The sequence below is a fragment of the Trichechus manatus genome, unplaced genomic scaffold (genome assembly GCF_000243295.1).
Source record: "Trichechus manatus latirostris isolate Lorelei unplaced genomic scaffold, TriManLat1.0 scaffold00002, whole genome shotgun sequence".
Classification (NCBI taxonomy): domain Eukaryota; kingdom Metazoa; phylum Chordata; class Mammalia; order Sirenia; family Trichechidae; genus Trichechus; species Trichechus manatus.
Genome location: NW_004443938.1, coordinates 26,487,567 through 26,511,916, shown reverse-complemented (window position 1 = coordinate 26,511,916; position 24,350 = coordinate 26,487,567). Strand labels below are relative to the sequence as shown.

The 24,350-nt window shown below is 40.7% G+C and overlaps 1 protein-coding gene across 2 annotated transcripts in view; it reads right to left on the bottom strand.

The window, feature by feature from the left end:
• Positions 1-3,367: 3,367 nt before the first annotated feature.
• EPM2A (EPM2A glucan phosphatase, laforin) overlaps positions 3,368-24,350 on the bottom strand; it is a 116,252-nt gene continuing 95,269 nt past the window's right edge. Inside the window, exons 3-5 of one of the 2 annotated variants that reach the window (XM_004368851.2) lie at positions 14,638-14,879; positions 5,642-5,853; positions 3,368-3,850 (exon numbers count right to left, since the gene is read on the bottom strand). In XM_004368851.2, the coding sequence (XP_004368908.1) occupies positions 3,794-3,850; positions 5,642-5,853; positions 14,638-14,879 (511 nt within the window). In that variant the 3' untranslated portion in view covers positions 3,368-3,793. Of the gene's footprint in view, positions 3,851-5,495; positions 5,854-14,637; positions 14,880-24,350 lie in introns of those variants that run through there. The other variant, XM_012555024.2, reaches the window with a different exon arrangement.

The window sequence follows — 24,350 nt, the reverse complement described above, 5'->3', positions numbered from 1 at the left end:
TTGACCGGTCGCAGGGTTGACAACCTATGTCACAAAACAATATGTATATTGTTTAATGAGAAACTAATTTGCTCTGTAAACCTTCATTTAAAGCACAGTAAATAATAATAAATAAAAGACTAGAAATAAGTCCAAATATATAAGTAATAACAATAAACATAAATGAATTAAGCCCCTGAAACATGAGATGCTGGGCAGGAATAAGTTTCGTTTGAACACTGTTCTATAAGGAATGAGGACTGCTTACCTTATTTTTCCACTATGAGTACAAAATACTCACTAAAATTTTCGTATGTCCATCTTTGGATTGTTGCTTCGCTTTAGAAGGCAACAGTAAGGATCTCTATTGAATTAAGTATATTCTATTTTCTTAAATAAGCCTATACTGCAAACAGTAAATTCTATTCAGTGAGTTTTGAGTTTTCTCTGACTTGATGAAATCATTGGTGTAGGTGTGGCAGTGACAATGATCTGTTCTGTTCACAGTCCAGCTCTCTATTCTTACACTGTCTAGTTTCTGCTGATTTTCTGCTTTACAATCCATACCCTTCTGATGCCATGCCAGGTCACTCAGCTTGCATTCACACTATGGCTCAATGTCCTTATATGGATAATGTCATGGATTGAATTGTGTCCCCAAAAATATCTGTCAACTGGGCTAGGTCATGATTCCCAATATTGTATGATTGTCTACCATTTGTCATCCAATGTGATTTCCCTATGTGCTGTAAATCCTATCATTATGATGTTAATGAGATGGATTACTGGCAGTTATGCTGATGAGGTCTACAAGATTAGTGTCTTAAGCCAATCTCTTTTGAGATATAAAAGAGAGAAGCAAGCATAAAGACAGGGGGACCTCATACCATCAAGAAAGCAGCACTGAGAGCAGAGCATGTCCTTTGGACCTGGGGTTCCTGTGCAGAGAAGCTCCTAGCCCACGGGAAGATTGATGACAAGGACCTTCCTCCAGAGCTGACAGAAAAAGCCTTCCCCTGGAGCTGATGCCTTCCCTGAATTTGGACTTCTAACCTACTAGACTGTGAGAGAATAAACTTTTGTTTGTTAAAGCATCCACTTGTGGTATTTCTGTTACAGCAGCACTATCAGATAACTAAGACAGCATTGCTGGAAAGATTAAATCACCTGATAAATGCAAAGCACTTAAAGAACACGGTCTGCAACATTGTATGCTCTCAATAAATACTATCCTTTTTCTTCACTTGTTGCACTATATGCCAGGCCCTGTTATAGACACTCTAAGTACATTGCCAAACAAAACTGGTATAAATGTCTGCCTTTGTGAAGTTTACATTGTAGTGGGAGGATACAGATAATAAAATGAAATCAGTACATCATATAATTTGTTGACTGGTAATAAGTGCCATGGAGGGAATGGGAATAGGGAGGGCAGGGGTTGAGTATTACAATTTTTAAGAGGGTGGTCTGGGAAGGTATCACTGAAAGAGGTACTGGAGTGAGCCATGTGTTAATCTGGAGAAGAGCATTCCAGGCAGAGAGAAGAGCAAGTGCAAATGCCCTGAGGCAGAAGTCTACCTGCAATATTCAAAGAGCAACAAGGAAGCCCGTGTGGCTAGAGCAGAGTGAGTGAGGTGGAAGGTAGTAGGAGACGAAGTTAGAGAGGTAACAGGCGACCAGATTGTTTAGGTCCTTGAAGGGCTTTTGCCTGAGAGAGATGGAAAGCCATTGGAGGTCCAAGCAGAGGAGTGATATGATTTGACTTGCAGTTTTACAGGATCACCCTGGCCACTGCGTGAGTGTAAACCTGGTAGTGACAGGAACTGGAGGGAGGACAAGGGGGCAAGGACAGAAACAGGGAGACCAGTTAGGAGGCTATCCAGTCTAGAGATTATGGTGGCTCTGCCAGGGTTGTTTGGTGGAAGAAGTAAGAAAGATTCTGTACATATTTTGACAGAGAAGAGATTGGGTTTTTCTGATGGGTTGGAGTAATGTTTGAAAAAAAAGAGAGGAGTCAAGAGTGACTCTGAGGTTTCGGGCTGAGTGACTGGACGTAAGTTTCCATTAACCGAATTGGGGAAGACTTTTTAAGTAATGGTTTAGGGAAGGAAAGAAAGGAGTTGTTTTTATTGTTCTTTCTCCTCCCTTGGTTACTGCTGCCATTACTATTGTTTAATGAGGTGTCTTCATCAGTACTGCCCCCTTTATTCTTAGTCTTATCATCTATCAGATGTTCTTTTTTTCCTAGCAAGTATTATGCCACTGCAAGTCTCATCCCATTGCATCTAGCTGGTCATTTTTCCTACAGTAATCGCGTCCATCAGAGAAGTGGGTGGATACTTCAAACGACCCTCTATCCTGAGGACATGGCCTTGACTCGCCCCCTCTGCATCCACAGTCACCCCTTCCCTCTCAATCCCCAATCGTGTCTTCACAAAAGAAAGCACCCGCTTGTTCTTCTTTTGGACGTTTCACTGTCCTTTACTTTTACTCATTCTACCCATTTTTATTCCATTTACTCTAATTTCCATTAATCCTCCCTCCAATTCTTCCCCACAAATGGTACTGTCTGTTCTCATTCCCATAAATTGTCCTGTGATTCTTCAACATCACAATAAATCTCTTGACCCATCCTTTCCTCTGGTCCGCAATTACAACTTTGTCATAGGAAAGTCACTGGATGTCTCAGGGTCTCAGTTTAATCCTTTGTAAAATAAATTAGACCAGGTTATCTTTAAAACAGTCATAGTTTTAACTTTTGATAAAACTGACTGTATGTTTAGCTGTTAATGTTGCTAGGTGCTGTCAACTTGGCTTCAACTCAAGCGACCAAATGGATAACAAAATGAAATATTTAGCTATTCTTAGTTGTTGGGTTTTTTGTTGTTGTTGTTGTTGTTTTTAATGTATTAGGAATTTTCATTTCCTTTCTAAGTCATCTTCAGTTCTCCCGAGATCCTAATCACATTTTCTTTACCATAATTTATCTGGCCAAGCCAAGTGGTTTTCACTTACATCTTAATGTTGGTAGAAAAAACATGTTGATTCATTTAGACTTGGCACACAAAAATAATTGAGGGAAAATCTTTCATGTCTAAAAGAAAGCAGCACTATTTGGACTTTTTTCTTTAACGTGAGTGAGATCTTCTTATAATTTCCTTTGAGAAATCTGCGACTGAAGAGTTTGGCTAATGCCAGTGACAAGCAGCTAATGGAACAATATCTGCTTTGATTTGCTCTGACACACTCTGGAGTTTTTCATCCTCACTTCTTCGTGGTGCCCTCACGTTTGACTTCCTTTTGTCATGTTACTGCCAATTGTGATCAGCTAATGAGAGAGTAAGGGCGACAAGGAATAAACAATTTAGCTCAGTTGACTGCCCCCTTTACAAATAAGGAAACACAGTTTGTTCTTCTGGATTTCAGGCTAAATTGATAACATTTTTTCAAAAACCCTATACACGGAGGTCATTTTTAATGTTTTTATTTAGCAAAAATTCCAGGTGCTTTCAAAATACATTACACATCCCATTCATTAAGGACAAGAAGGTTATTCCAAAACATTCTTTAATAGCCCTAAACTGATTTTGTCCATCAGAGCAATAAGGAAAAAACCCACCCAAGATGATCTGCCTATGGTGAAAAGTATGAAACTGAATTTCTTAGACATTAAGGAAATAGACACAAACATCATTTAGAAATAGTCAGTATTTAAGATTAAACTTTACACAACACATTATGACTGTGAATGGGTTATTTTAATACATTGGTTATCTCCAGTTATTTTTAGCAAGGGAGCTAGACTTCACATTATTCACTGCTGGCTTATAAATTTCACTCTGTAAAATTGTAGAAGAAATGTGTCCTTTCTCTGCCTAAATCAAATGCCATTTCCCCCAAGCCCCACAGTTATAAGTCATCTCTCCCTGCTCTGAACTCCACTGAAATATACCTTGTGTCCTTTTTTATCACCCAAAGCTCCTAAATCAGTCTCTCATATATATCAACAAATATTTGTGGAAGGAAAGAAGGAGCAAAATAAAATAAGCATTGCAGTTTAATAGAAGAAACAAGGGCTTTGAGTCAGACAAACCTAGCTTTGTATCTCAATTCATCTATTTACTCACCATGTGATACTAGGCAGCTGACTTAAGCTCTCTGAGCCTTAATTCCTCATCTATGTAATGGAGAGAGTGAAACTTCCCCCATAGGGTACCATGAAGATGAAACTGGATAAGATTATTAAGCACCCAGCACATAAGAGGCACTCAGTAAAAGTTACTTCCTTTTCCCCTACTCCAGCATACCATTCACAGTTCAATCCTGCCTTATAGTTGGTTGAACAGGAGTCTGTTTCTAGCCTATAAATTCCTTCAAGGCAGTCTTGTTCACTCTTGTATTCCCTGTAGAACCTTGTGTAGTGAATTGCAAATTCCGGAGGCACAGTAACCACATATTGCATTGAACTGAGGGCTGAACCGAGATCAGTTCTAATCTGTGCAACAATTATCTGTGGATTTTGACTCTTTCGGCTCCTTTGGTAATATAGTTCCTCTTATGAGCTATGGCTCAGACCTCACTGGCCTTCAGAAGGCACCCTGTCTTTTAAATTAGGTTGTACAAAATACAACTACTTTCCTCCTTGGCGGCTGATCAGAATACCGTTCCATTTCTCACTGTAGAAACTGCTGCAGAGATACAGATCTTAGTCTCAAAGACAGAAACTGAATTCACTGCACTATGCTGGCCAAACAAGCTGTGTTGACAACAGCGTTGAGCTAAGACTCAAATCAACAAGGGTTATAAACTCCAGCTTGGCCCGACTAGCCATGCGACCTTGAATAAGCTCTCTATGCACTTTGAGCCTCAACCTCAAAAAAAAAAAAGGAAAGAAAAAAATACAGATAACTCTTCTTTGCGTGTTTCACAGGGTTGTTGTGTGGGTAAGGAAGGTGATGCCTTAGAATAGACTTCAACAACTGCAGGATGCAAAGTCTAGCAAGCCATCGGTTTTTAGCCACAGTAAGCTCTTCCTTTGTCACGTCCAGCTTCAACCCTTACTCCGTCTGGCAAGTGGCCAACTGTTCTTTTATACTTTCAGTTAGGTTCAGCAGAAAAGCAGTACTTTGTGTGTGTGTAAGTTTATGTGTGTCTGTGCCTCTGTGTGCACAAGTGATGAAATCTACTTAACTTGCTAATTTTTTTCTTCTGTACCCCAAACAGTTAGAATGCAACAAGAAAGTCATGAATTCATAATAAAACACATATAGTGTCTGAAAGCAAAGGACTAATCTGCCTGCAGGCAGCAGGAACTGAGCTTATTACCTGGCTGATGCTAGAACAACATTGCACACCCCAACTGCTTTTGGCCTTACTCGTGCATCAGTCACAGATTCCTTCGTGAAATATTTCAAAGAAGAGAGCCCCGCCAAAGCATAAAAGAAACTCTGCCCAGACTACAGGGGGTGCGCTGAGGGAGAAGCCCCCACCATCACAGCTTTTGGGTTCAGGTAAAATCTTTGTTTCTGGGTCTTCTTTCTTACTCTACCTCGGCCTCCTGAAGGAAACTGGGAGGCCGGGAAGGCAGACTGGCCAACTATGGACAGCATGTGGAAGAACGAACCTGCCCAAATTTCTGAACAAAGTCTTCTTCTGCCCGTACCAATGCATCTTCATCGATGTACACAGCAGGCCTCTTCGACATGAGGAAGTACTGCACCTTCCTCAGGCTCCAGCCCAGCACGTACTGCAGCCAGCCACAGACGGCCGCCGTGGACCTGCCGACGCCCGCGTTGCAGTGCACATACACGGTGTGCCCGTTCTCCAGCAGCGCGTGCAGGAGGCAGACCGCCTGGGGCAGCATCTGGATTCGGCCTGCGATCAGAAAACACAGCAAACTCGTGAATAATGAAGCCAGACGCAGCTGCTAAATATCTCCTCCAGCCATTTGAGATCACAGTGCCCTGCAAGGCAAGGCAGGGATATTAGAGTTTGCCTCATTCCTTTGTTTTGAAGGAAAAGGTGAGATCATTTTACAACCTGATAACAATAAAGTGGGGAAAGCACCCGCCTTCGCTTGATATTGCTGCTCCTTTGAGTTACTTCAGCATTGATGCAAATTTCCTCCAAAGAAATGTTAACTATTGCCAGCCATCAGAGGAATGGATTTTTACATCTCATCAGAAGAATCTGCACAGACTGGGCAGAAGTATGGAGGATTTCAAAGACAGCCTGTTAGGTTACGCCACCTGAATTAACTTTAATCCAAGAAGATCTTCAGGGTAAATGTAAAACACAGAATTTGTCCATATTGGTTAAAGGATTGATCTTATTCATCCAACATATGGTAATTTTCATTTATCCAATGGAATGGATAACTTATTAATAAACAGATAGATGTGGGATAAGTGATCATTCATTCATTCACTCGTGATAGAGTGAGTAATAAAGCTGATTCAATCTACTTAACGGGCTAATTGTAATTATAGTTATTGCCTCTTCATGATTACTGTTTCTATTAGTAGATTATTCAAATGTCTCCTTGTCACATGGAGGGAGGGTATGCAGTGCTCTGCCAGGCTTGTCAGACTCCCTCCCCTCTCTCGTCCTCTGGGGCAGAGAACCCTCACAGTCATCTCCTTGCCCTCCTGATGCCTGAAGTGTCTTCCTCTCACAGATGCTCAGAGCAGAGATAATTTAGTTTGGGGAGTTGGGGGGAATGACTGCAAGAGGGAAGAAAGGAAAATTATACAAAGTTCTGGAGTAAACTGTAGACTATAAAGGAAAACTCTGGATTGCAACTGTGTGATTATGACTGAGCAGTCTCTAGCCACTCACTGTCATCAACCACACAAGGACACCATGGCTTGGAAAGGGGCAGATTACCCAGTCAGCAAGGTAATAATAGGCTTACTTGTGCTTACTTCCTAATCTGTAGCAAACAATTTTCACCGGGTTGGAAAACAGGTGAAACTGTTCACTACAGATTAGGAAATAAGCACAAGTAAGCCCATGTTTACGTTGCTGACTGGGTAATCTGCCCCTCTCAGGGTTTGTAAATTTAAAAAGAGCCTTTGATTCTGTAGGAAAGTACTGTGGGATTGTGAGAGGGACAGACCCAGACATACCTAGAAGCAAAATCTTTGATGTGGTTAAAAAAAAATGTCAAATTGTTCACTACAGATGATCTGGAGCCCTGGTGGCACAGCGCTTAAGAGCTTGGCTGCTAACCAAAAAGGTTAACACTTCGAATCCACCAGCGACTCCTTGGAAACCCTATGGGGCAGCTCTACTCTGTCCTATAGGGTTGCTGAGTCAGAACTGACTCAACAGCAACAGGTTTGGCAGGTTTTGTTTTGTTTTAACAGATGCTCTGGTAAGAAAGGTAAGCACAGTGCTTATCTGGCCTGTTGGATAATCTGCCCCTGCTTGGAAAAGATCTTTGAAACCACACACAATAGCCCTTCTGGCCTTCACATTACTTTCCCCACTGGATGACTGGAGAGGCAGGAAAAGCCCCTCCCTCAAATGATCTCACCTGCGAATCTGCACTGAGCTGTGGAATTTTCCCAGAAGAGCCACTCAATTAAATTTAGACTTTTCTCTTTAGACATCCTCTTTCAAAATGCAAGTGTCCCTAAAAGGGCCAACATAACACATTGTGATCAGTCATAAGCACCTTAGAGCAAGACTTTAGCGAAGATTCCATGTGGCTTGAAGGCCCTCTTAGCCACCACTCTACCCAGCTGTACTAGTCCCATCTGCCTGAGCTTCAGGCTCACCATGCTCTGAGATGGTAGCAGAGAGAATGCATGGAAGCCAGAATAATGCTCTAATCTTGCTGCTGGTTCTCTGTTACTCCCTCTAACTAGGGGACCTAAAACTACAGGCTTCCACACAGCAGCTTAAATGCTTGGAATGCTCTGAGGCAGGAAACACTTGGCAGGCCCATAGACTCCATCACTCTGTACTGCCTGATGCCGCAGTTTATGTTACCTGCCCAGCCCCTGAAGGCATCTGAATTTGAGACATAGTTGTCCCTGTGTGTAGGCCAATTCCTCATAGTCCAAACTATCTGAGCCATGAGCTTTAATTCATCTAAATCTCCCCGCCTGGGTTCAGCATGCTCTGAGGTTAGAGCTAGGAGAACCTACCATACAATCAGTTGTTCACAGCACAAACCTCTAAGAGCCACCACAATCTCACTGGAAACATAAGGAGGTGAAATGCATCTTACATACAAGAATACTTCTCAAGGGAAGTACTGTGAGTGGATCCGCCATTTGAGTTGGGGAATCAGAGAAGAGAAAACCTCCAGGGTATGCTTTAGCAACCTGCTGAGAAAGGTGAGGTCTGTCTAACTGTAGCATTGGTTCTGCTGGGGCAGCGTCAGAGGTTGAACCAAAGTAATTCAGAGTGGGACCAAAACTCCACTGAGATACCTGGGAAGCTTGGGGTCTTCCTTCTCCTGCCACTGCTAACATTACTTTTACAAGTTACCTGGAAAGGCTACCTTTCCAAGTACTACATATATTGGCAGGAAATAAATTAGGAATAAGTTTAATGTAGGTTTTAATCAAATGCCCAAAATATTAATAGACCACAGTGGCCATATGCAGTAGGAGCACTACCTGGACTGCTGGACTCAGGGTCCCAGCCCTGGTGTCCACTTTTACAGCATCATGTGACTGGCCTGCCCATGCACAGTCTTACACGGGCCGGGTCAGGACCCCTTTCCCAGATCTGGTCTCTGGTCAGAGGTTCCCCAGTGAAGGGTCTGCATCAAATGGTCCAGATGGTGCAAATCTCCCCGTCCCTCAGTTTATCTGTTAAAGAGTCTCCAACAGGAATATACACAGTGTAGAAGTTGAAAAGGGCTGTGTGTTAGTGTAAGATTCTGTGATCTCAGGCACATACTCCTGAAGAGTCTAAGCCAGCTGCTACATGGAAGCTCCAGAAGTTCTCCCAGCTTAACACAGCCTTCCTCAACTGAGCACATCCACCAGTGGTCTCCCAAAAGGACTCAGTCTTCCTACTTAAGAACAATCAAACATATATTTAAATAACAAAAAGAACAATAATACAAAGGAGCACAAGAGAAGTAGCTGGTCCCAGGTGCTCACTTGTCACAGCCTGGCCCCAGCTGCAGCCCTTGTTTATTTTGATGCCTGGTGACTGCAAATCACCCTGCTTTGACAGATGATACCTAACTCTGACTAAGCCCTTTCTACTGCCAAGTGTTGTTCTAAGCACTTTGCCTGCAATAGCTTATTTAACAAATACCTCTTAACAACTATGGGGCCGGTAATATTATTATCCTCGATTTATATATGAGGAAACAGGCACAGAGATTTGCTCAAGGTTATTCTGTAAGTGACCACTCAAACCCAGCCAGTCTGACTCCAAACGCTCTGGCCTCAAACACTGTTATCACTGTCCTTCCCTAACCTCTCTGGCCAGTGGGACTTTCTGGCCCCCATCTGTCACGCTGAGTTCCCAGTCACATCTGCCTCCCACCAGCCTAGTCATGCTGCTGCTCTTACCCATTTGTGAGAGTACATCCTCCCTAGGGTTTAGCACTCTACCCCTACCCGGAGTTCTCTGCACCCAAGGGGCTCAGTTCCTTCTGCTTGAAAACCCATTCCAGGGATCCTGAGCCAATATATAACCCACCAGGGAACAAAAAGAGAATCTCCAATCAGGGCTCACCTATACCCTGTGCAATACAGCCACTGTCAACCAGAGCAGCTAATTTGTATGTTTTATGTCTTTAGGTTCTATATAGAATTTAATTTGATAGAAAATTTTCCATTGCTCAAAACAATAATATCTATTTGATCTGAGACATTACTAGATGACTCTAATCTAACTTCTGGCCCACACTCCCTCCAGACTAGTTCAGCTCTGGAATGATTAAATGCTGCCTAAAGCCTGCAACAGGCAAATCTGCTGCAAAAGACCTCTTAAAGTCTTAAAAAGCAAGGATGTCACTTTGATGACTAAGGTGCACCTGAACCAAGCCATGGTATTTTCAATCGCCTCATATGCATGCAAAAGATGGGCAATGAATAAGGAAGACTGAAGAAGAACTGATGCATTTGAATTATGGTGTTGATGACGAACATTGAATAGACCATGGACTGCTGGAAGAACTAACATGTGTTGGAAGAGGTATAGCCAGAATGCTCCTTAGAAGTAAGGATGGCGACACTTCTTCTCATGTATTTTGGACATGTTATCAGGAGGGGTCAGTCCCTGGAGAAGGACATCATGCTTGGTAAAGCAGAGGGTCAGCAAAAAAGAGGAAGACCCTCAATGGGATGGACTGACACAGCGGCTGCACCAATGGGCTCAAACATAGCGATGACCGTGAGGATGGCACAGGACAGGGCAGTGTTTTTCATTCTGTTATACATAAAGTCGCTATGAATTGGAGCCAATTCTACAGCACCTAACAACCTAACAAAGCATGCACTCAGGGGGCAAAAGGGGTGAGAAGAGGAAAAAGGGACAGAGCATTTGGCAGGTACAGTGGAGCAGTCCGAGGCATCAGGACTGGAAAAGGGAGGGGATAAAAAGGCAATAACGATTAACTTTGCCTAAGATTGCCCCTGAAAGAAATAATTCGTAGCACAAACAGCTTTTGCCCTTCCAACACACATACACACATGAATATTTCCTTCTTCACTACAGGGGAAGATATATGGCTGAATATATTATTATATTATTATTTTATTTGAGCATATCTTGAGATAAGGTTCAAACTACCACATCCTTTGATAGAAACTAAAGCACTTAGGACTTAGGAATATGACTTGGATTCAATATCTTGTACACGACTTTGTGATTTTCAAAGCACCTTCATATCAATTATCTTATTTTATCCTTTATAGTCCTGTAAAGTAGAAAGTATTACCCCCATTTTACAAATGCAGAAACTCGCCCAATCTCACACATCTAGTAAGTGGTGGTGACCAAGACTCAAACCAAGGTGTCCTGGCTCCAAGGTCAGTGTCTCCATTTTGCCAGTACTGAACTCAGTATGTTAAGTGAGAGAAAAAAGGACTTAGACAGTGTTAAGAATGGGTAGCTGAGGACTTCGGGAAGCACATTAATTCATTTGGGAGGCAAGGATAGATCATTTGTTATAAACAGCACTGCAGTGACAGAGGTCAAAGTACAACCTATTTTCTACGTGAAGGAAAACCGAGTGTTAATGAGTAGCTTTTTTTTTTCCAGGTGAGCTTTTTGCTTTTTGTTTCTCAGGTGACAGGTGCAAATCAGAGTTTAAAAAAAAAACCTAAGCAACCTCTCTACATACAACAAAGTGTAAAGAGGAAGGATCGATAGTACAATTGATTGTAACAGGTCTGTGACAACCAGTGGTGACAGTCGAGCCTAACAAACTGTCTTCTTCCTCATACTTTATCTGACAGCATTATGCTGCGGCTCAAAACACTTCCAGATGGATTTTTCTTCAGAGTTCTAAAAACATTTGGCAGAATTAACCTATACGTTCATTGCACTAATATTGTGGCCCACACAGAATGATCTATTGGTTAAAAGTTCTCCAGGGACTCAAGGACGGTTGTCAACCCTTTGTTTACTCCCCCAGGTTATGCTGAACCAAACTGCCCTTTACGTAGTCTCAGAGTTTACCCCATTCTACGTGGAGCCTTCCTCGTGCTGTCTTTGTGCTGCAGGGTGGTGTCGGCATGGAAGATGCTGTGTTTCTGAGCTGCTATGACTAGGGCTGTGTGACTTGGTGACCCCTTCCCCCAAAAATCTGAATACAATCACAATGGGTCTTTGGAGATACAGTTTTCCCTCCAGCTTCAGCATATCTGTAAACTCTCAGGCAAATTACCTACTAGTCAGCAGGGCCTTCAGGTAATCAGTGCATAGGATGGAACGGGATGCGCAGCACAGTTAGCAGGTGAACGTCTCCTCGCCTCATCTCACGGAGTACTCCAATGGGAGAGCAATGCTGTAAAATCAGAATCCAAGAAGCCAAACTCCAACTGTCCTCTGGAAGCTAAGTACTCGATCCTAACAATCTTTTCTGTTTTGAAACCACAGAAACAAGCTGAACAAGGTGAATATGCCCTAGGTTCAATCAATGCTCTTCTGTGCAAATAAAGTTTGTTTTTTCTTACTTTAAAAAGGGAAGAACTTTAAGGCTAAATAAAGCTTCTTTGAATTGGAGTTACCAAGAGGAGTAACCAAAGTGTCAAAGACAATCCCTGCCTCCAGGAGCAAAAAATATACCTCATCTTTAATAATCGTTCAGTTCAGACACAGACCGATGAAGGGGTTCAGACTGGCCAGGAGGATTACCTGAGGTCCACAAAGGGCAAAAGTGGGTGAGGTCCAGATACCTAAGTTCTCTGTAGCCCTTGAGGTCTTCTGTCCTGACTCAGTCTTGTGATTATTGACTCTAGGAAGATCAGCTACCTCCCTTGTGATTCATGACTTTGTGTAACTCTAGCTGATCATGAGTATGAGTGACTGACGTGTGTTGGTCTGCTGAATGTGCACGAAGAATCTGGAGAGTATGTATGGAGAAGCTTCAGAGTATCGGGTCTGGAGCAATGTTCAGAGTGAGAATGCCTGCAATGAAATACAGGCCATGCCTCTTACTAGTTATAGGACCTTGGGCAGGTTACTTAACTTTTTGTACCTCAGTCTCCTCCTCTGCAAAATGAAGCTAACTACACTACCTAGAGGAAACCCTGGTGGTGTAGTGGTTAAGAGTTAAGGCTGCTAATCAAAAGGCTGGCAGTTCAAATCTACCAGGTGCTTCCTGGAAACCCTGTGGGGCAGTTCTACTCTGTCCTTTAGGGTCTCTACGAGTCAGAATCAACTCGATGACAATGGGGTTGTTTTTTTATTAATACTTAGAGCTTTGATACGAGAATTAAATAAATTAATGCATGCAAATTGCTCAGAAGTTTGATACATAAGGTATGTTTGAGGGAAGAGGGAAAATGCTTCCTTCCTTCTTTCCCCCAAAATATCAGTTCACTAAACTCCCATAGCCTGTTCCAGTTCCACAGCTCTCTGCTGCCCCCTGCTGACACCTGGCTGGCAGTATTCACGTAACTTGGTTCTCTTGGCTTCAGAAGTCTCCTTTCCTTCCTGAAAAATACTCTCTTCTACAACTAGGCTGAAATACACATCGTCCCCCTGAAGTCCCAGGGCTGGAGTTGTACCATGAGGGTGGCTGTACCTTGGCTTATGCTACTTCCTCCTCCTAGCCTGCCCTTCCCCCTCCCTCTGACATCTATCTGTCAAAACCATGCCCAACTACACCACACTCACGTAGACTCCCCATGTTCCTCCACAGAACATGCTCCTCCCAGCCGATCACCCTCATAGAGCACACTATTCAATCTTCTCCCAGCACACTCTTCTCTGCACTGTAATTAGTTCTGAATTCGTCACACTGCCTATTACCATTAGATCAAAACTGTGCTTTTATTCCATGCACGCCGTAATTCCCTCTTCACAAAGACATACTGAGTAGATGAAGACTTACCATCTCTACCCTACCCCAAGCTGCATTCTCTCACCTCAACCATCGCGGAAACCTCCTAACTGGCCTCCGCAGCTGCATTCTGGGCCCACCTCCAATCCATTCTCCACACTGCAGTCAAAGCACACTTGTGGAAGAAAAAAAGTTTTATCTTGGTATCTTCCAGCTTCTTACCCTTTTCAACTGCTTCTCACCACTTTAGGATAGATTCTAAAGTCCTGCCAAGGCCCTCCATACATATGTGATCCCTGCCCACCACTCCAGTGTCCTTTTACACCACACTCTGCCCTCATTCTCTGAGCTGCTGTCACACTGCCTTCTTTAACTTCTGGCAACACTCTATTCACTTTCCCACAACAGGGATTTTTCTCAAGTTACTCCCTCCGCCTAGGATGCTCTCGCCCACCTCACCTGTCCTCCCAATTCACTCTTCAGATCTCAGTTCAAACATTACCTCCCAAGAAAACCTCCCGTTTGCCTGTATGTATTCTCATAGCAAGGAGCCCTCGTGGCATAGTGGTAAAGCGTTCGGCTGCTAACCGAAAGGTCAGCAGTACAAACACACCAGCCACTCCAAAGGAGAAAGATGTGGCAGTCGGCTTCTTGGAAACCCTATGGGGCAGTTCTACGCTGTCCTACAGGGTGGCTATGAGTCAGAGTCAGCTCAATGACAATAGATTTGGTTTGGTTTATATTCTCATAGCAGTATCTACGTATCATTTTAACAAAATCTCACTATGGTTTTAAATTTATATTTATAGTCATTTGATTAATGTCAGTACTATAGGACTGTAAGCTCCATGAGGGCTGGAGTTGTACCTGCTTTTCTTCACCATTGTATTCCCAGTTTACCAGCGTAATGCCACACACACATAGTAGATACACAATTAATATTTAATGAATAAACAAATTAATTAAGAAGCCACATTAAGTGGAATTTTAGCCAAGGTGTCAAAAGATATGCATTAAATCTATTAAATCTAATACGTTATATTGATTCCATTTCCACCACTTACACATAGTTCATTCAATTAGAGAAAGAGAGAGACAGAGAGACAACAGACAGCAAGAGTTTCTCTGAAACATATCGAGCAAGAAGCCAGGATGATTGTACTGACCCTTACCTTCAGTACTCATATCTGGTGTCGGCATCCAGATGTAGACCAAGCCTTCTTCCCTATACAGCTTAATCATAGTGTCTGGACTCATGGGTTCTGGGTAGCGGTTACAGCCTGAGCAGTTCTGTATAATATCCCATTCAGTCTGGAAATTCATTACAGCTGTAATCCCCAGTTCGTGCTTCAGTTTGATGGTTACATGTTCCACTTGGCGAGGACAGCTACCCAGCCAGATATCTGGCAGAATTCTAATAAGAACATATAAAGTCAACTATTAATATTGTTATGATTTGAGGTCCAAGGTGCTACATGAAACCTGTAGTATCAAAATTTATTTAAAGTTTAAGTTCAAAATAGGTAAAGCATACTTTTAAAAAACCCAAACCAAAAACCAAACCCATTGCTGTCAAGACGATTCCAACTCATAGCAAACCTACAGAACAGAGTAGAACTGCCCCATAGGGTTTCCAAGGAGTGGCTGCTGGATTCAAACTGCTGACCTTTTGGTTAGCAGCCAAGTTCTTAACCACTTTTAAGAAAATAAGAACCAATTTTACTGGTAAAGTAAAAGAAGATTGTTGTTGCTATTTTGGGAGGAAACAAATAATTTGATAAACTAGAATGTCAGGCAATGGGCATTAGCAAATCAAATCTAGCAATATGTTAAAATAAGTCCACCAAGTTGGACTTATTCCATGAATGCATACGAGGTTCAACATAACAAAGCCCATCAACACATTTCAAAAACAAATTAAAGAAAAAAACTCATATAATTATATCAATAAATGCTAGAAAACATTTGCTAAAATTCAACAGTCATTCCTGTTTTAAAATTCTAAGTAAAATTTTCAAAGAGTATGAAACCTTTAAACATGCTAAAGGCCAGGAAATAACAAACACTACTTCTTTTAAATAACATAAAAAACACAATTATTTCCACTAAGTACTCAATACCATTCTATACATTTCATCTAATACTACAGGTAAGACAAAGAAATAGTAATACAACTACTGAGACAAAAGAGAGAACTTTATCATTATTTTCACAGGTATAATTCTATATCTAAAAATCCCCAAAGCTGGGCCCCACCCCCAAAGTTTCTGATTCAGTAGGTCTGGTTTGGGAGTCTGAGAATTTGGATTTCTAGGAAGTTCCCAGGTGATACTGAAGCTGCTGGTCCAGGGGCCAAAACTTGAGAACTACTCTCCTAAGAGATTCAACTACAAAAGCTATGCAAACGACTAAGGGTACTAAGATTAAGGTGTCTGGATGAGGGATGAATATACAAAAAGCATACAGCCTTTCTTTGTATTAGCTGTAACTAGGTAGAAAAGAAGTGAAAAAAAATCTCATTCAAATATTACAACACAATTATAAAACACCCAAGAATACATTTAACCAGAAAGGACTATGAAATGTTATTGTCAGATATAAAGAAGAAAATACAGAGACGTATCATGCTCTTGAATTGGGAAACTTAGAAATCATAAAATGTAAATATGATAAAAATGTAAATCCCTTCCAAATTAATAGATAAGTTAATACATATTATTACAATTTGTTACCTAGAGTATATATTATCTTGTTCACTAATTATTCCACATGTGTACATTCTCTACAAAACTAATGGGTAGATACCATATTTCAAAATTTACCTGAATCATATCATCTAGAACTTAACTAGCTCATTAGAGGGCATTCAAACAATAGTTACTAGGTAAGTGTAGTTAAACATTACAAATGCTCACCAGTATTCCCAAGTGTCCTCTTTCAGGCATACAGGACTAAACTTCCCTTCCACCTCAAAGTAAGACATGGCCATGTGACTTGCTTTAGTCAATAAAATGTGGACGAAGTGACATGTGTCACATGCACAGGGACATATTTAAGGCTTCCTTCATGGTTCTCTATGTTCTCTCTCCCTGCTGCAATGATCATGAAAGCACATGTAGATACTGAGCTGCTAGAACACTGCAATAACCTGGAATGTTAAGTTACTGTATGGAGGATAGCCAGCCTGGAGAGCTAATGAGACCCCTTTGGTGTGTTAAGCAGATTTTGGCATTGTTTGTTACCACAGCATAACCTGATTTGTTCTGACAAATACATTGCCTAATAATTGTTTAAAGTTCCCAATATGCAGAAAGAAACTGAGCAGAGGGACTCTACTTTTATTTAGCTGCTTTCATATTGAGTTTGTTGTTAGGTGCTGTCAATTCGGTTCTGACTCATAGTGAGCCTATGTGCAACGGAATGAAACACTGCCCTGTTCTGTGCCATCCTCACAATTGTTGGTATGCTGGAGCCCATTGTTGCAGACACTGTGTCAATCCATCTTGTTGAAGGTCTTCCTCTTTTTCACTGACCCTCTACTTTACCAAGCATGATATCCTTCTCTGGGGACTGATCCCTCCTGACAACATGTCCAAAGTATGTGAGACGAAGTCTCACCATCCTTGCCTCTAAGGAGCATTCTGGTTGTACTTTTTCTGAAACAGATTTGTTCATTCTTTTGGCAGTCCATGGTATATTCAGTATTCTTCACCAACACCACAATTCAAAGGCGTCAATTCCTCTTCGGTCTTTCTTATTCATCGTCCAGCTTTCACGTGCATATTAGATGACTGAAAACACCATGGCTTGCAGACACATCTTAAGTCTTTAAGGTGACATCTTTGCTTTTTAACACTTTAAAGAAGACTTTTGCAGCAGATTTGCCGCTTCCATGCGTGTTGATTGTGGATCCAAGTAAAATGAAATCCTTGACAACTTCAGTCTTTTCTCCATTTATCATGTTGCTTATTGGTTCAGTTGTAAGGATTTTTGTTTTCTTTATGTTGAGGTGTAATCTATACTGAAGGCTGTGGTCTTTGATCTTCAGCAGTAAATGTTTCAAGTCCTCTTCATTTTCAGCAAGCAGTGCTGTGTTATCTGCATATTGCAGGTTGTTAATGAGTCTTCCTCCAATCCTGATGCCCCATTCTTCTTCATATAGTCCAGTTTCTCGGATTACTTGTTCGGCATACAGACTGAATAAGCATGGTGAAGGATACAACCCTGACGCACACCCTTCCTGATTTTAAACCATGCAGCATCCCTTTGTTCTGTTCAAACAACTGCCTCTTGGTCTATGTATAAGTTTTGCATGAGCACAATTAAGTGTTCTAGAATTCCCATTCTTCGCAATATTATCCATAATAAAGCACTCTAAGCTGGAAAAGACAGAAGTGAAACTTGGATTATATAACCAAAAAATATAACCAATTGAACAATAATAGAATTTTATTGGCAAAACCTAAGTGGAATGGTAATATTAAAATGAATATCCACGACAGGCAAACTAAATTCCAGACATCACCCAGAGTGCTCTTGAATACTGTATAATAATCAACAATAACTGTATCAGTTAGTTCCAACCTTTTTATAACATAATTAATTCTTCCTCCAGAAATGCTAGAAGTCATACACTTAAGAAATTGTTGTTGTTGAGTGCCATCAAGTCAATTTCAACTCAGAAATCCCATGTGACAGAGTAGAACAGCCCTGTAGGGTTTTCTTAGATGTAATCTTCACAGAAGCAGATTGCCAAGTCTTTCTCCTGCAGAGATGCTGGGTGAGTTCAAACCCCCAGGTCTTTCAGTTAGCAACCCAGTGCTTAAATGATGTGATACCAGGGCTCCTTACTTTTAGTATAAAATAATTACTGATTTTTTTAAGCAAGATGTTCTGGACCTAAAATATAGACAACTAAATATAAATTCCAAAAATAAGCACTGGATCTAAGGCTAGAGAATTAAAGTTAAAAAGTAAATTGTACTGAACCATTATATGGCATGTGGAGACAAAGATCGGGCTTGTTAGAAACACAAATTAAGGGACTCTGCTTAATCTGACAGCTAAAGTGCCCTGTATGTGCATCCTATTTCAATATGTTGTCTCTAATAGCAGGTGATATATTTCTAGTTACACAATACACTGGAGGTAACAAGATTCATGATGTACTTCCTAATCAGTAATTAAACTTTTACTTACGCATTCAAAAGAGAAGGATTTGACCCCATTAAAATTAATCTTTACACATCTCATCTTACTTTTAATCTTCTTTTGGTGTCAGTGATACTTTAAACAATTTTAAAAATCAAGATTTTTTAAAAGTGAAAAGAAGCTTGTTGACATGTGGGCTTTGAGGAATAAAAATTCTCTGTAGAGGTAGTTTTAAGGCAAGACATACCAAAATTCAAAGGTATCATAATGGAATAACGATTATAGCTTACAATTATAGAGTAAATTATATTGCAAACCTTTAAGAGAAGTACTATATGAATAATTCACTATCGATCATGAGTTATATCAAAGATCTCTGGCAACTCCACTATCGGTTATTTGGAAAGCTCAAAGAGAAACTACTGTACCAAATGGGTATAGACACTTAGTCAACACCGAACAGAAGTTTCCAAATCTTTTCATTCAGGTCAAATGAGGAGCTTTTGAAAACATGTCTATTACCAAGGTCCACCACAGCGATACTCATAAAGTAGCTCTGCAGTGAGGTCTGTGAGCCTGTGTTGTTGTTTTTGTGTGTTTTAGAAATTCACAAGGAGATTACATACGCAGCCAGATTCACCAGATTCAACAATCACTAGCCTGGCAGATCCCAATAGGCATGTAAAAAAGCAATCTAATTTACAGTTTATCTTAACAGTAATAAATATGCAGACGAGAGGACACGGACTTGATCAGCTGTACTCATGTACATAAAAAGTTAAGTCCTTACCTTTCTCTAAAAATAGCTGCAAGACTGCAACTGATTCCTGGACAGAGTGAGACATGGGGAACTATGTTATGAGACAGTAGTGAGGACAGAGGATGTCGACGTACAAGCATATGTGCCCCTGTGTTTAATGTATATTTAAGTATCTTCTAAAAAGTCAAAACTAAAACTACTTCTGAGTCATGACTGATATTTAATATGGTTATACTCATTAAAGGGAATGTACTTTTGCAGAAATATTTTATTAACTTGGGTTTTGATTATTATCACTGTGATTGAACAAGACTGGATTTAAATAAAATCCATGCTAGCAATACTACAAATTAGCTAACAACCAGGCAAAAGAAATGGATGGCTGGCATTCTGTAACCTTACTTTGTTGGGCTGCAAATCAAAAGCAATTTAATTCATTTACCTGAATTTGGATTTGTGGTTCCAGGTCATCACATCACAATACTCCTGCTCCACCTGTCATGCAAAGCCTGTGGTAAAATAGCTCATGAAGCATATGGATCAGAGCTCGCAGACTCTACCTCTGTCAGTGTCAGTCAAGCTGTCAGTCAAGGAGACTTCCTTGACAATAATGCACGCATCAGGCCCAATGAGCATGCAAGCATTTGCGAAAAACACTACAGTATATTGGCAGGAGGAGAGAGTGTGGGAGAGACAAGAGATATTAAGAAACAAGTCCATTATATCAGAAATTCCATCACTAATAGCCATAAAAAACGGCAGAATAACCTTTTCCTGAGGTGAAAATTAGCATTATTTTTTCTCATCTATAAAGGAAAAAAGATTTTCCACAGGCATGATAGAATCGATGGATGAACATAGGCTTTTGTTAATTTCTTATCACACCAAGAGACCACAACTACTGACTTACAGCACCCTCTCCCCAGCCATAGAAACACAGCCCCATTCCCAAGACAGAGGAAATAGATTTTGCTGAGGTTCTTTACAGAACCCAGCTAAGAATTTAGGGGCAAAAAAATTAGCACATTTCCAAAGTTGGATAATTGTGCTACATTTACCTTATTTAATATTTTATGGGCAATTCAATGTGAACTTAAAATGTGATCAGGCTTTTAAACAATGGCTAAAAAAGAAATGTCTATCAGTCCTGTAGTTTAGATCTCATTAGCGGGAAAGGAAGAGAAACATTAAAATCAACCTCCAGTAAGCTCCAAGCTTCATTAGCACATGCAGCTTCTTCTGCTGAAAATTTGTCCTCTGGTGTCAGGTGTTAAGTTATTAACACCAAAACCTATATACCAAAAGTGTGCTTTTAACAATCTCCGATTAAGGCTGAATAACTGCTCAAAGACAAATTCCAACTTGGAGAGTGATACTAATTAACTTCGTTATTAAAAAATAGTTTTATTACAGTTTGCTTATGGGTTGTAGACTACAGTGTATATAAACCAAACCCTAAACCCATTGCTGTCAAGCCGATTCCGACTCATAGTGACCCTGTAGGGCAGAGTAGAACTACCCCATGGGGTTTCCAAGGCTGTAGTCTTTACGGAAGCAGACTGCCACATCTTTCTCCCGCAGAGTTGCTAGTGAGTTTGAACCACCGACCTTTCAGTTAGTAGCCGAACGCTTTAATCACTGCACCACCAGGGCTTCTATAGTGTATATAAAGCACATTCTAATTTCTAAAAGTGCCATTAGAGTCTTAGTTTTTTGTTTTCTTTTTAACCAATGGTTCTCAGATTTATTGAAAGAAATGGGGGGGGGGGGAAGAGAAGTTTTTCTCAAACTGTTACTTATTATAATGGCAAAAACTTGTCAGCTAGAAAAAAAAACTGCAGGTTTATTGACTTTTCCTTTCTATAGGTGATTGTATTTCACTTTCTTTGACAAACACTCGTATATACCCCATATAACACACAAACTGGCTCCCAGAAGTTGAGAAGGGTACTGTGAGCAGACAGATTTTGGAAGCAGTTAGGTGGGAACAGAAGCCACATTTCTAGCATATGCCTGTAGGAGACACATGTGAAAACCAGCAAATATGCCATCCCATTGCCATCAAGTTGATTCCAACTTATAGCGACCGTACAGGACAGAGCAGAACTGCCCTATAGAGTTTCCAAGGAGCGCCTGGTGGATCTGAACTATCAACCTTTTGGTCAGCAGCTATAGCTCTTAACCACTGCACCACCAGGGTTTCCGAATATGCCATAGTAGACATTTTTTCAAGTGTAAAGTGTATACACATTTGAAGACAGATATGCTAGAGACAAAGTTATATTGCTATATAATTCATGCCTATGGTTAGCCCCTTTTACAATAAAGTTGAGAAAATGGCCCGGTGACAAGGACAGTATCTTTTTTTTCTTTTTTAATTTTTTTCTTTATTGTACTTTAGATGAAGGTTTACAGAACAAATAGTTTCTCATTAAACAGTCAGTACACATATTGTTTTATGACATTGGTTAACAACCCCACGACATGTCAACACTCTCCCTTCTCAACCCTGAGGACCTTTTTTTGGTGAAAATATACATAGCCAAAGTTACACCATTTCAAAAGTTTCTGCATGTACAATTCAATGACATCAATTACTTTCTTCCAGTTGTACCGCTATTCTCACTATCCTTTTCCGAATGATTTCATCACCACTATCTTCAACTCACTGTCCCCTAAGCTTCCCATCAAACCTTTTGAGTTGCTGTTGTCAGTTTGATCTCACATAATTTTTTTTTTTGTACCTTAGATGAAGGTTTGCAGAACACGTAGTTTCTATTAAACAGTTAGTACACATATTGCACTATGACAATGGCTAACAACCCCATGACATGTCAACACTGTCCCTTCTCAACCTTGGGTTCCCTATCACCAGCTTTCCTGTCCCCTCCTGCCTTCTAGTCCTTGTCCCTGGACAGCTGTGCCTCATTAGTCCTGTTTTGTTTTATGAGGCTATCCAAACCCTGGCTGAATGGTGAACTTTGGGAGGGGCTTCACCACTGAGCTAAAAGGGTGTCTGGGGGCCATACTCTCTGGGTTTCTCCAGTCTGTCAGGCCAATAAATCTGGTCTTTTCTTGTGAGTTAAAATTCTGTTCTACATCCTTTTCCAGCTCTGTCCAGGACCCTCTATTGTGATCCCGGTCAGAGCAGTCAGTGGTGGTAGCCGGGTACCATCTAGTTGTACTGGACTCAGTCTGGTGGAGGCCTTGGTAGCTGTGGTCCATTAGTCCTTTGACTAATCTTTTCCTTGTATCTTGTTCTCTTCATTCTCCCTTGCTCCTGAAGGGGTGAGACCAGTACAGTATCTTAGATGGCTGCTCACAGGCTTTTAAGACCCCAGATGCTACTCACCAAGGTAGAATGCAAAACACTGTGTTTATAAACTGTGTTATGCCAATTGAGCTAGATGTTCCCCGAGACCATGGTCCCCACAGCCCTCCACCCAGCAGTTCAGTCCCTCAGGGAGTTTGGAAGTGTCTATGGAGCTTCCATTACCTTTTCTTGTACAAGTTGTGCTGGCTTCCCCAGTAATGTGTAGTGTCTTACCCTTCACCAAAGTTATCACTTATCTATTTAGTCCCCCACCACTCCTCCCATCCCTCATATGTAACCAACAAAGATTGTTTCTCTTTGTGTGTAAACTTTTACATAAGTTATACAGTAGAGGTCTCATACAATATTTGTCCTTTTGTGACTGACTTATTTCACTCAGCATAATGTCCTCCAGTTTTGTTCCTCTAACTCTCCTGTGCTGAGTTCCTTTCGTTTGTGGAATTTTTTTCATTTCTTTTGTTTTCGTAGGTTTTTACTGAGATTTAATGTTTTTCTTCTTTATTTTGATTAGTAGGTTTGTTAACTTTCTTTGTGGTTACCTTGAAATTTACCCATATCTTCCTAGATTTGAACCAGTCTATTATTACTTGGTATCACTTGACTTCCTCTCCATTAGAAGGTTCTATACCTACACCGTTTATTCCCTCTTTTAGTGTTCTGATGCTGTTGTCATTTACAGATTAACCTCTCTGGTTCCCTTTTGTAATTCTTTTGGTGTTGCATAGTGCTTAAGAGTTCATTTCCTAGGTTGATATCTGGCTAGTTCAAACCTGTGTCCTTTATTCTGATATTGTTTGTTCTCAGATTGAAGGACTTCCTTTAATAAGTCTCGTAAATTTGGTTTGATTTTTACATAGTCCCTTAATTTCTGTTTATCTGGAAATGACCTAATTTCACCATCATATTTGAACGAGAGTTTTGCAGGATATAGTATTCTTGGCTGGCAATTTTTTTCTTTCAAGGTTTTATATATGCCATCCCATTGCCTTCTTGCGTGCATGGTTTCTGCCAGATAATCTGAGCTTAGTCTTATTGTTTCTCCTCTGTATGTGACTTTTTGTTTTTCTTGAGCTGCTCTCAGGATTCTTTGTTTGTCTTTGGTTTTAGCGACTGTGATTATGATATGCCTTGGTGATTTTCTTTTGGGGTCTATCCTATATGGGGTTCGTTGAGCTTCTCGGATGGTCAGCTTTTCATCTTTCATGATATTGGGGAAGTTTTCTGTCAGCAATTCTTCAATGATCTTCTCTGTGTCTTCTGTTTTCTCCCCCTGTTCTGGAATTCCAATCACTCACAGATTTTTGCTTTTGATTGTATCCCACATAATTCTCAGGGTCTCTTCACTTTTCTTCATTCTTTTATCTGATCTTTCCTCGAACAGAGTTGTATCCAAGTGTTTGTCTTCAATTCCACTGATCCTGTCTTCCACTGTTTCAAACCTGCTCCTCAGCCCTTCTATGACACTGTCCATTTCTGAAATCTTCTTGTTTACCTTTTGGATTTCTAATTGTTGCTTTTGTATAATTTCTAGTTGTGAATTTATTTTGGCGTTTTGTTCCTGCATTATTTTCCTGAATTCTTCCATTTTTTTGTCTGCATTTTCCATGAATTTGTCTATTTTTTCCTCATTTTTGTCTGCT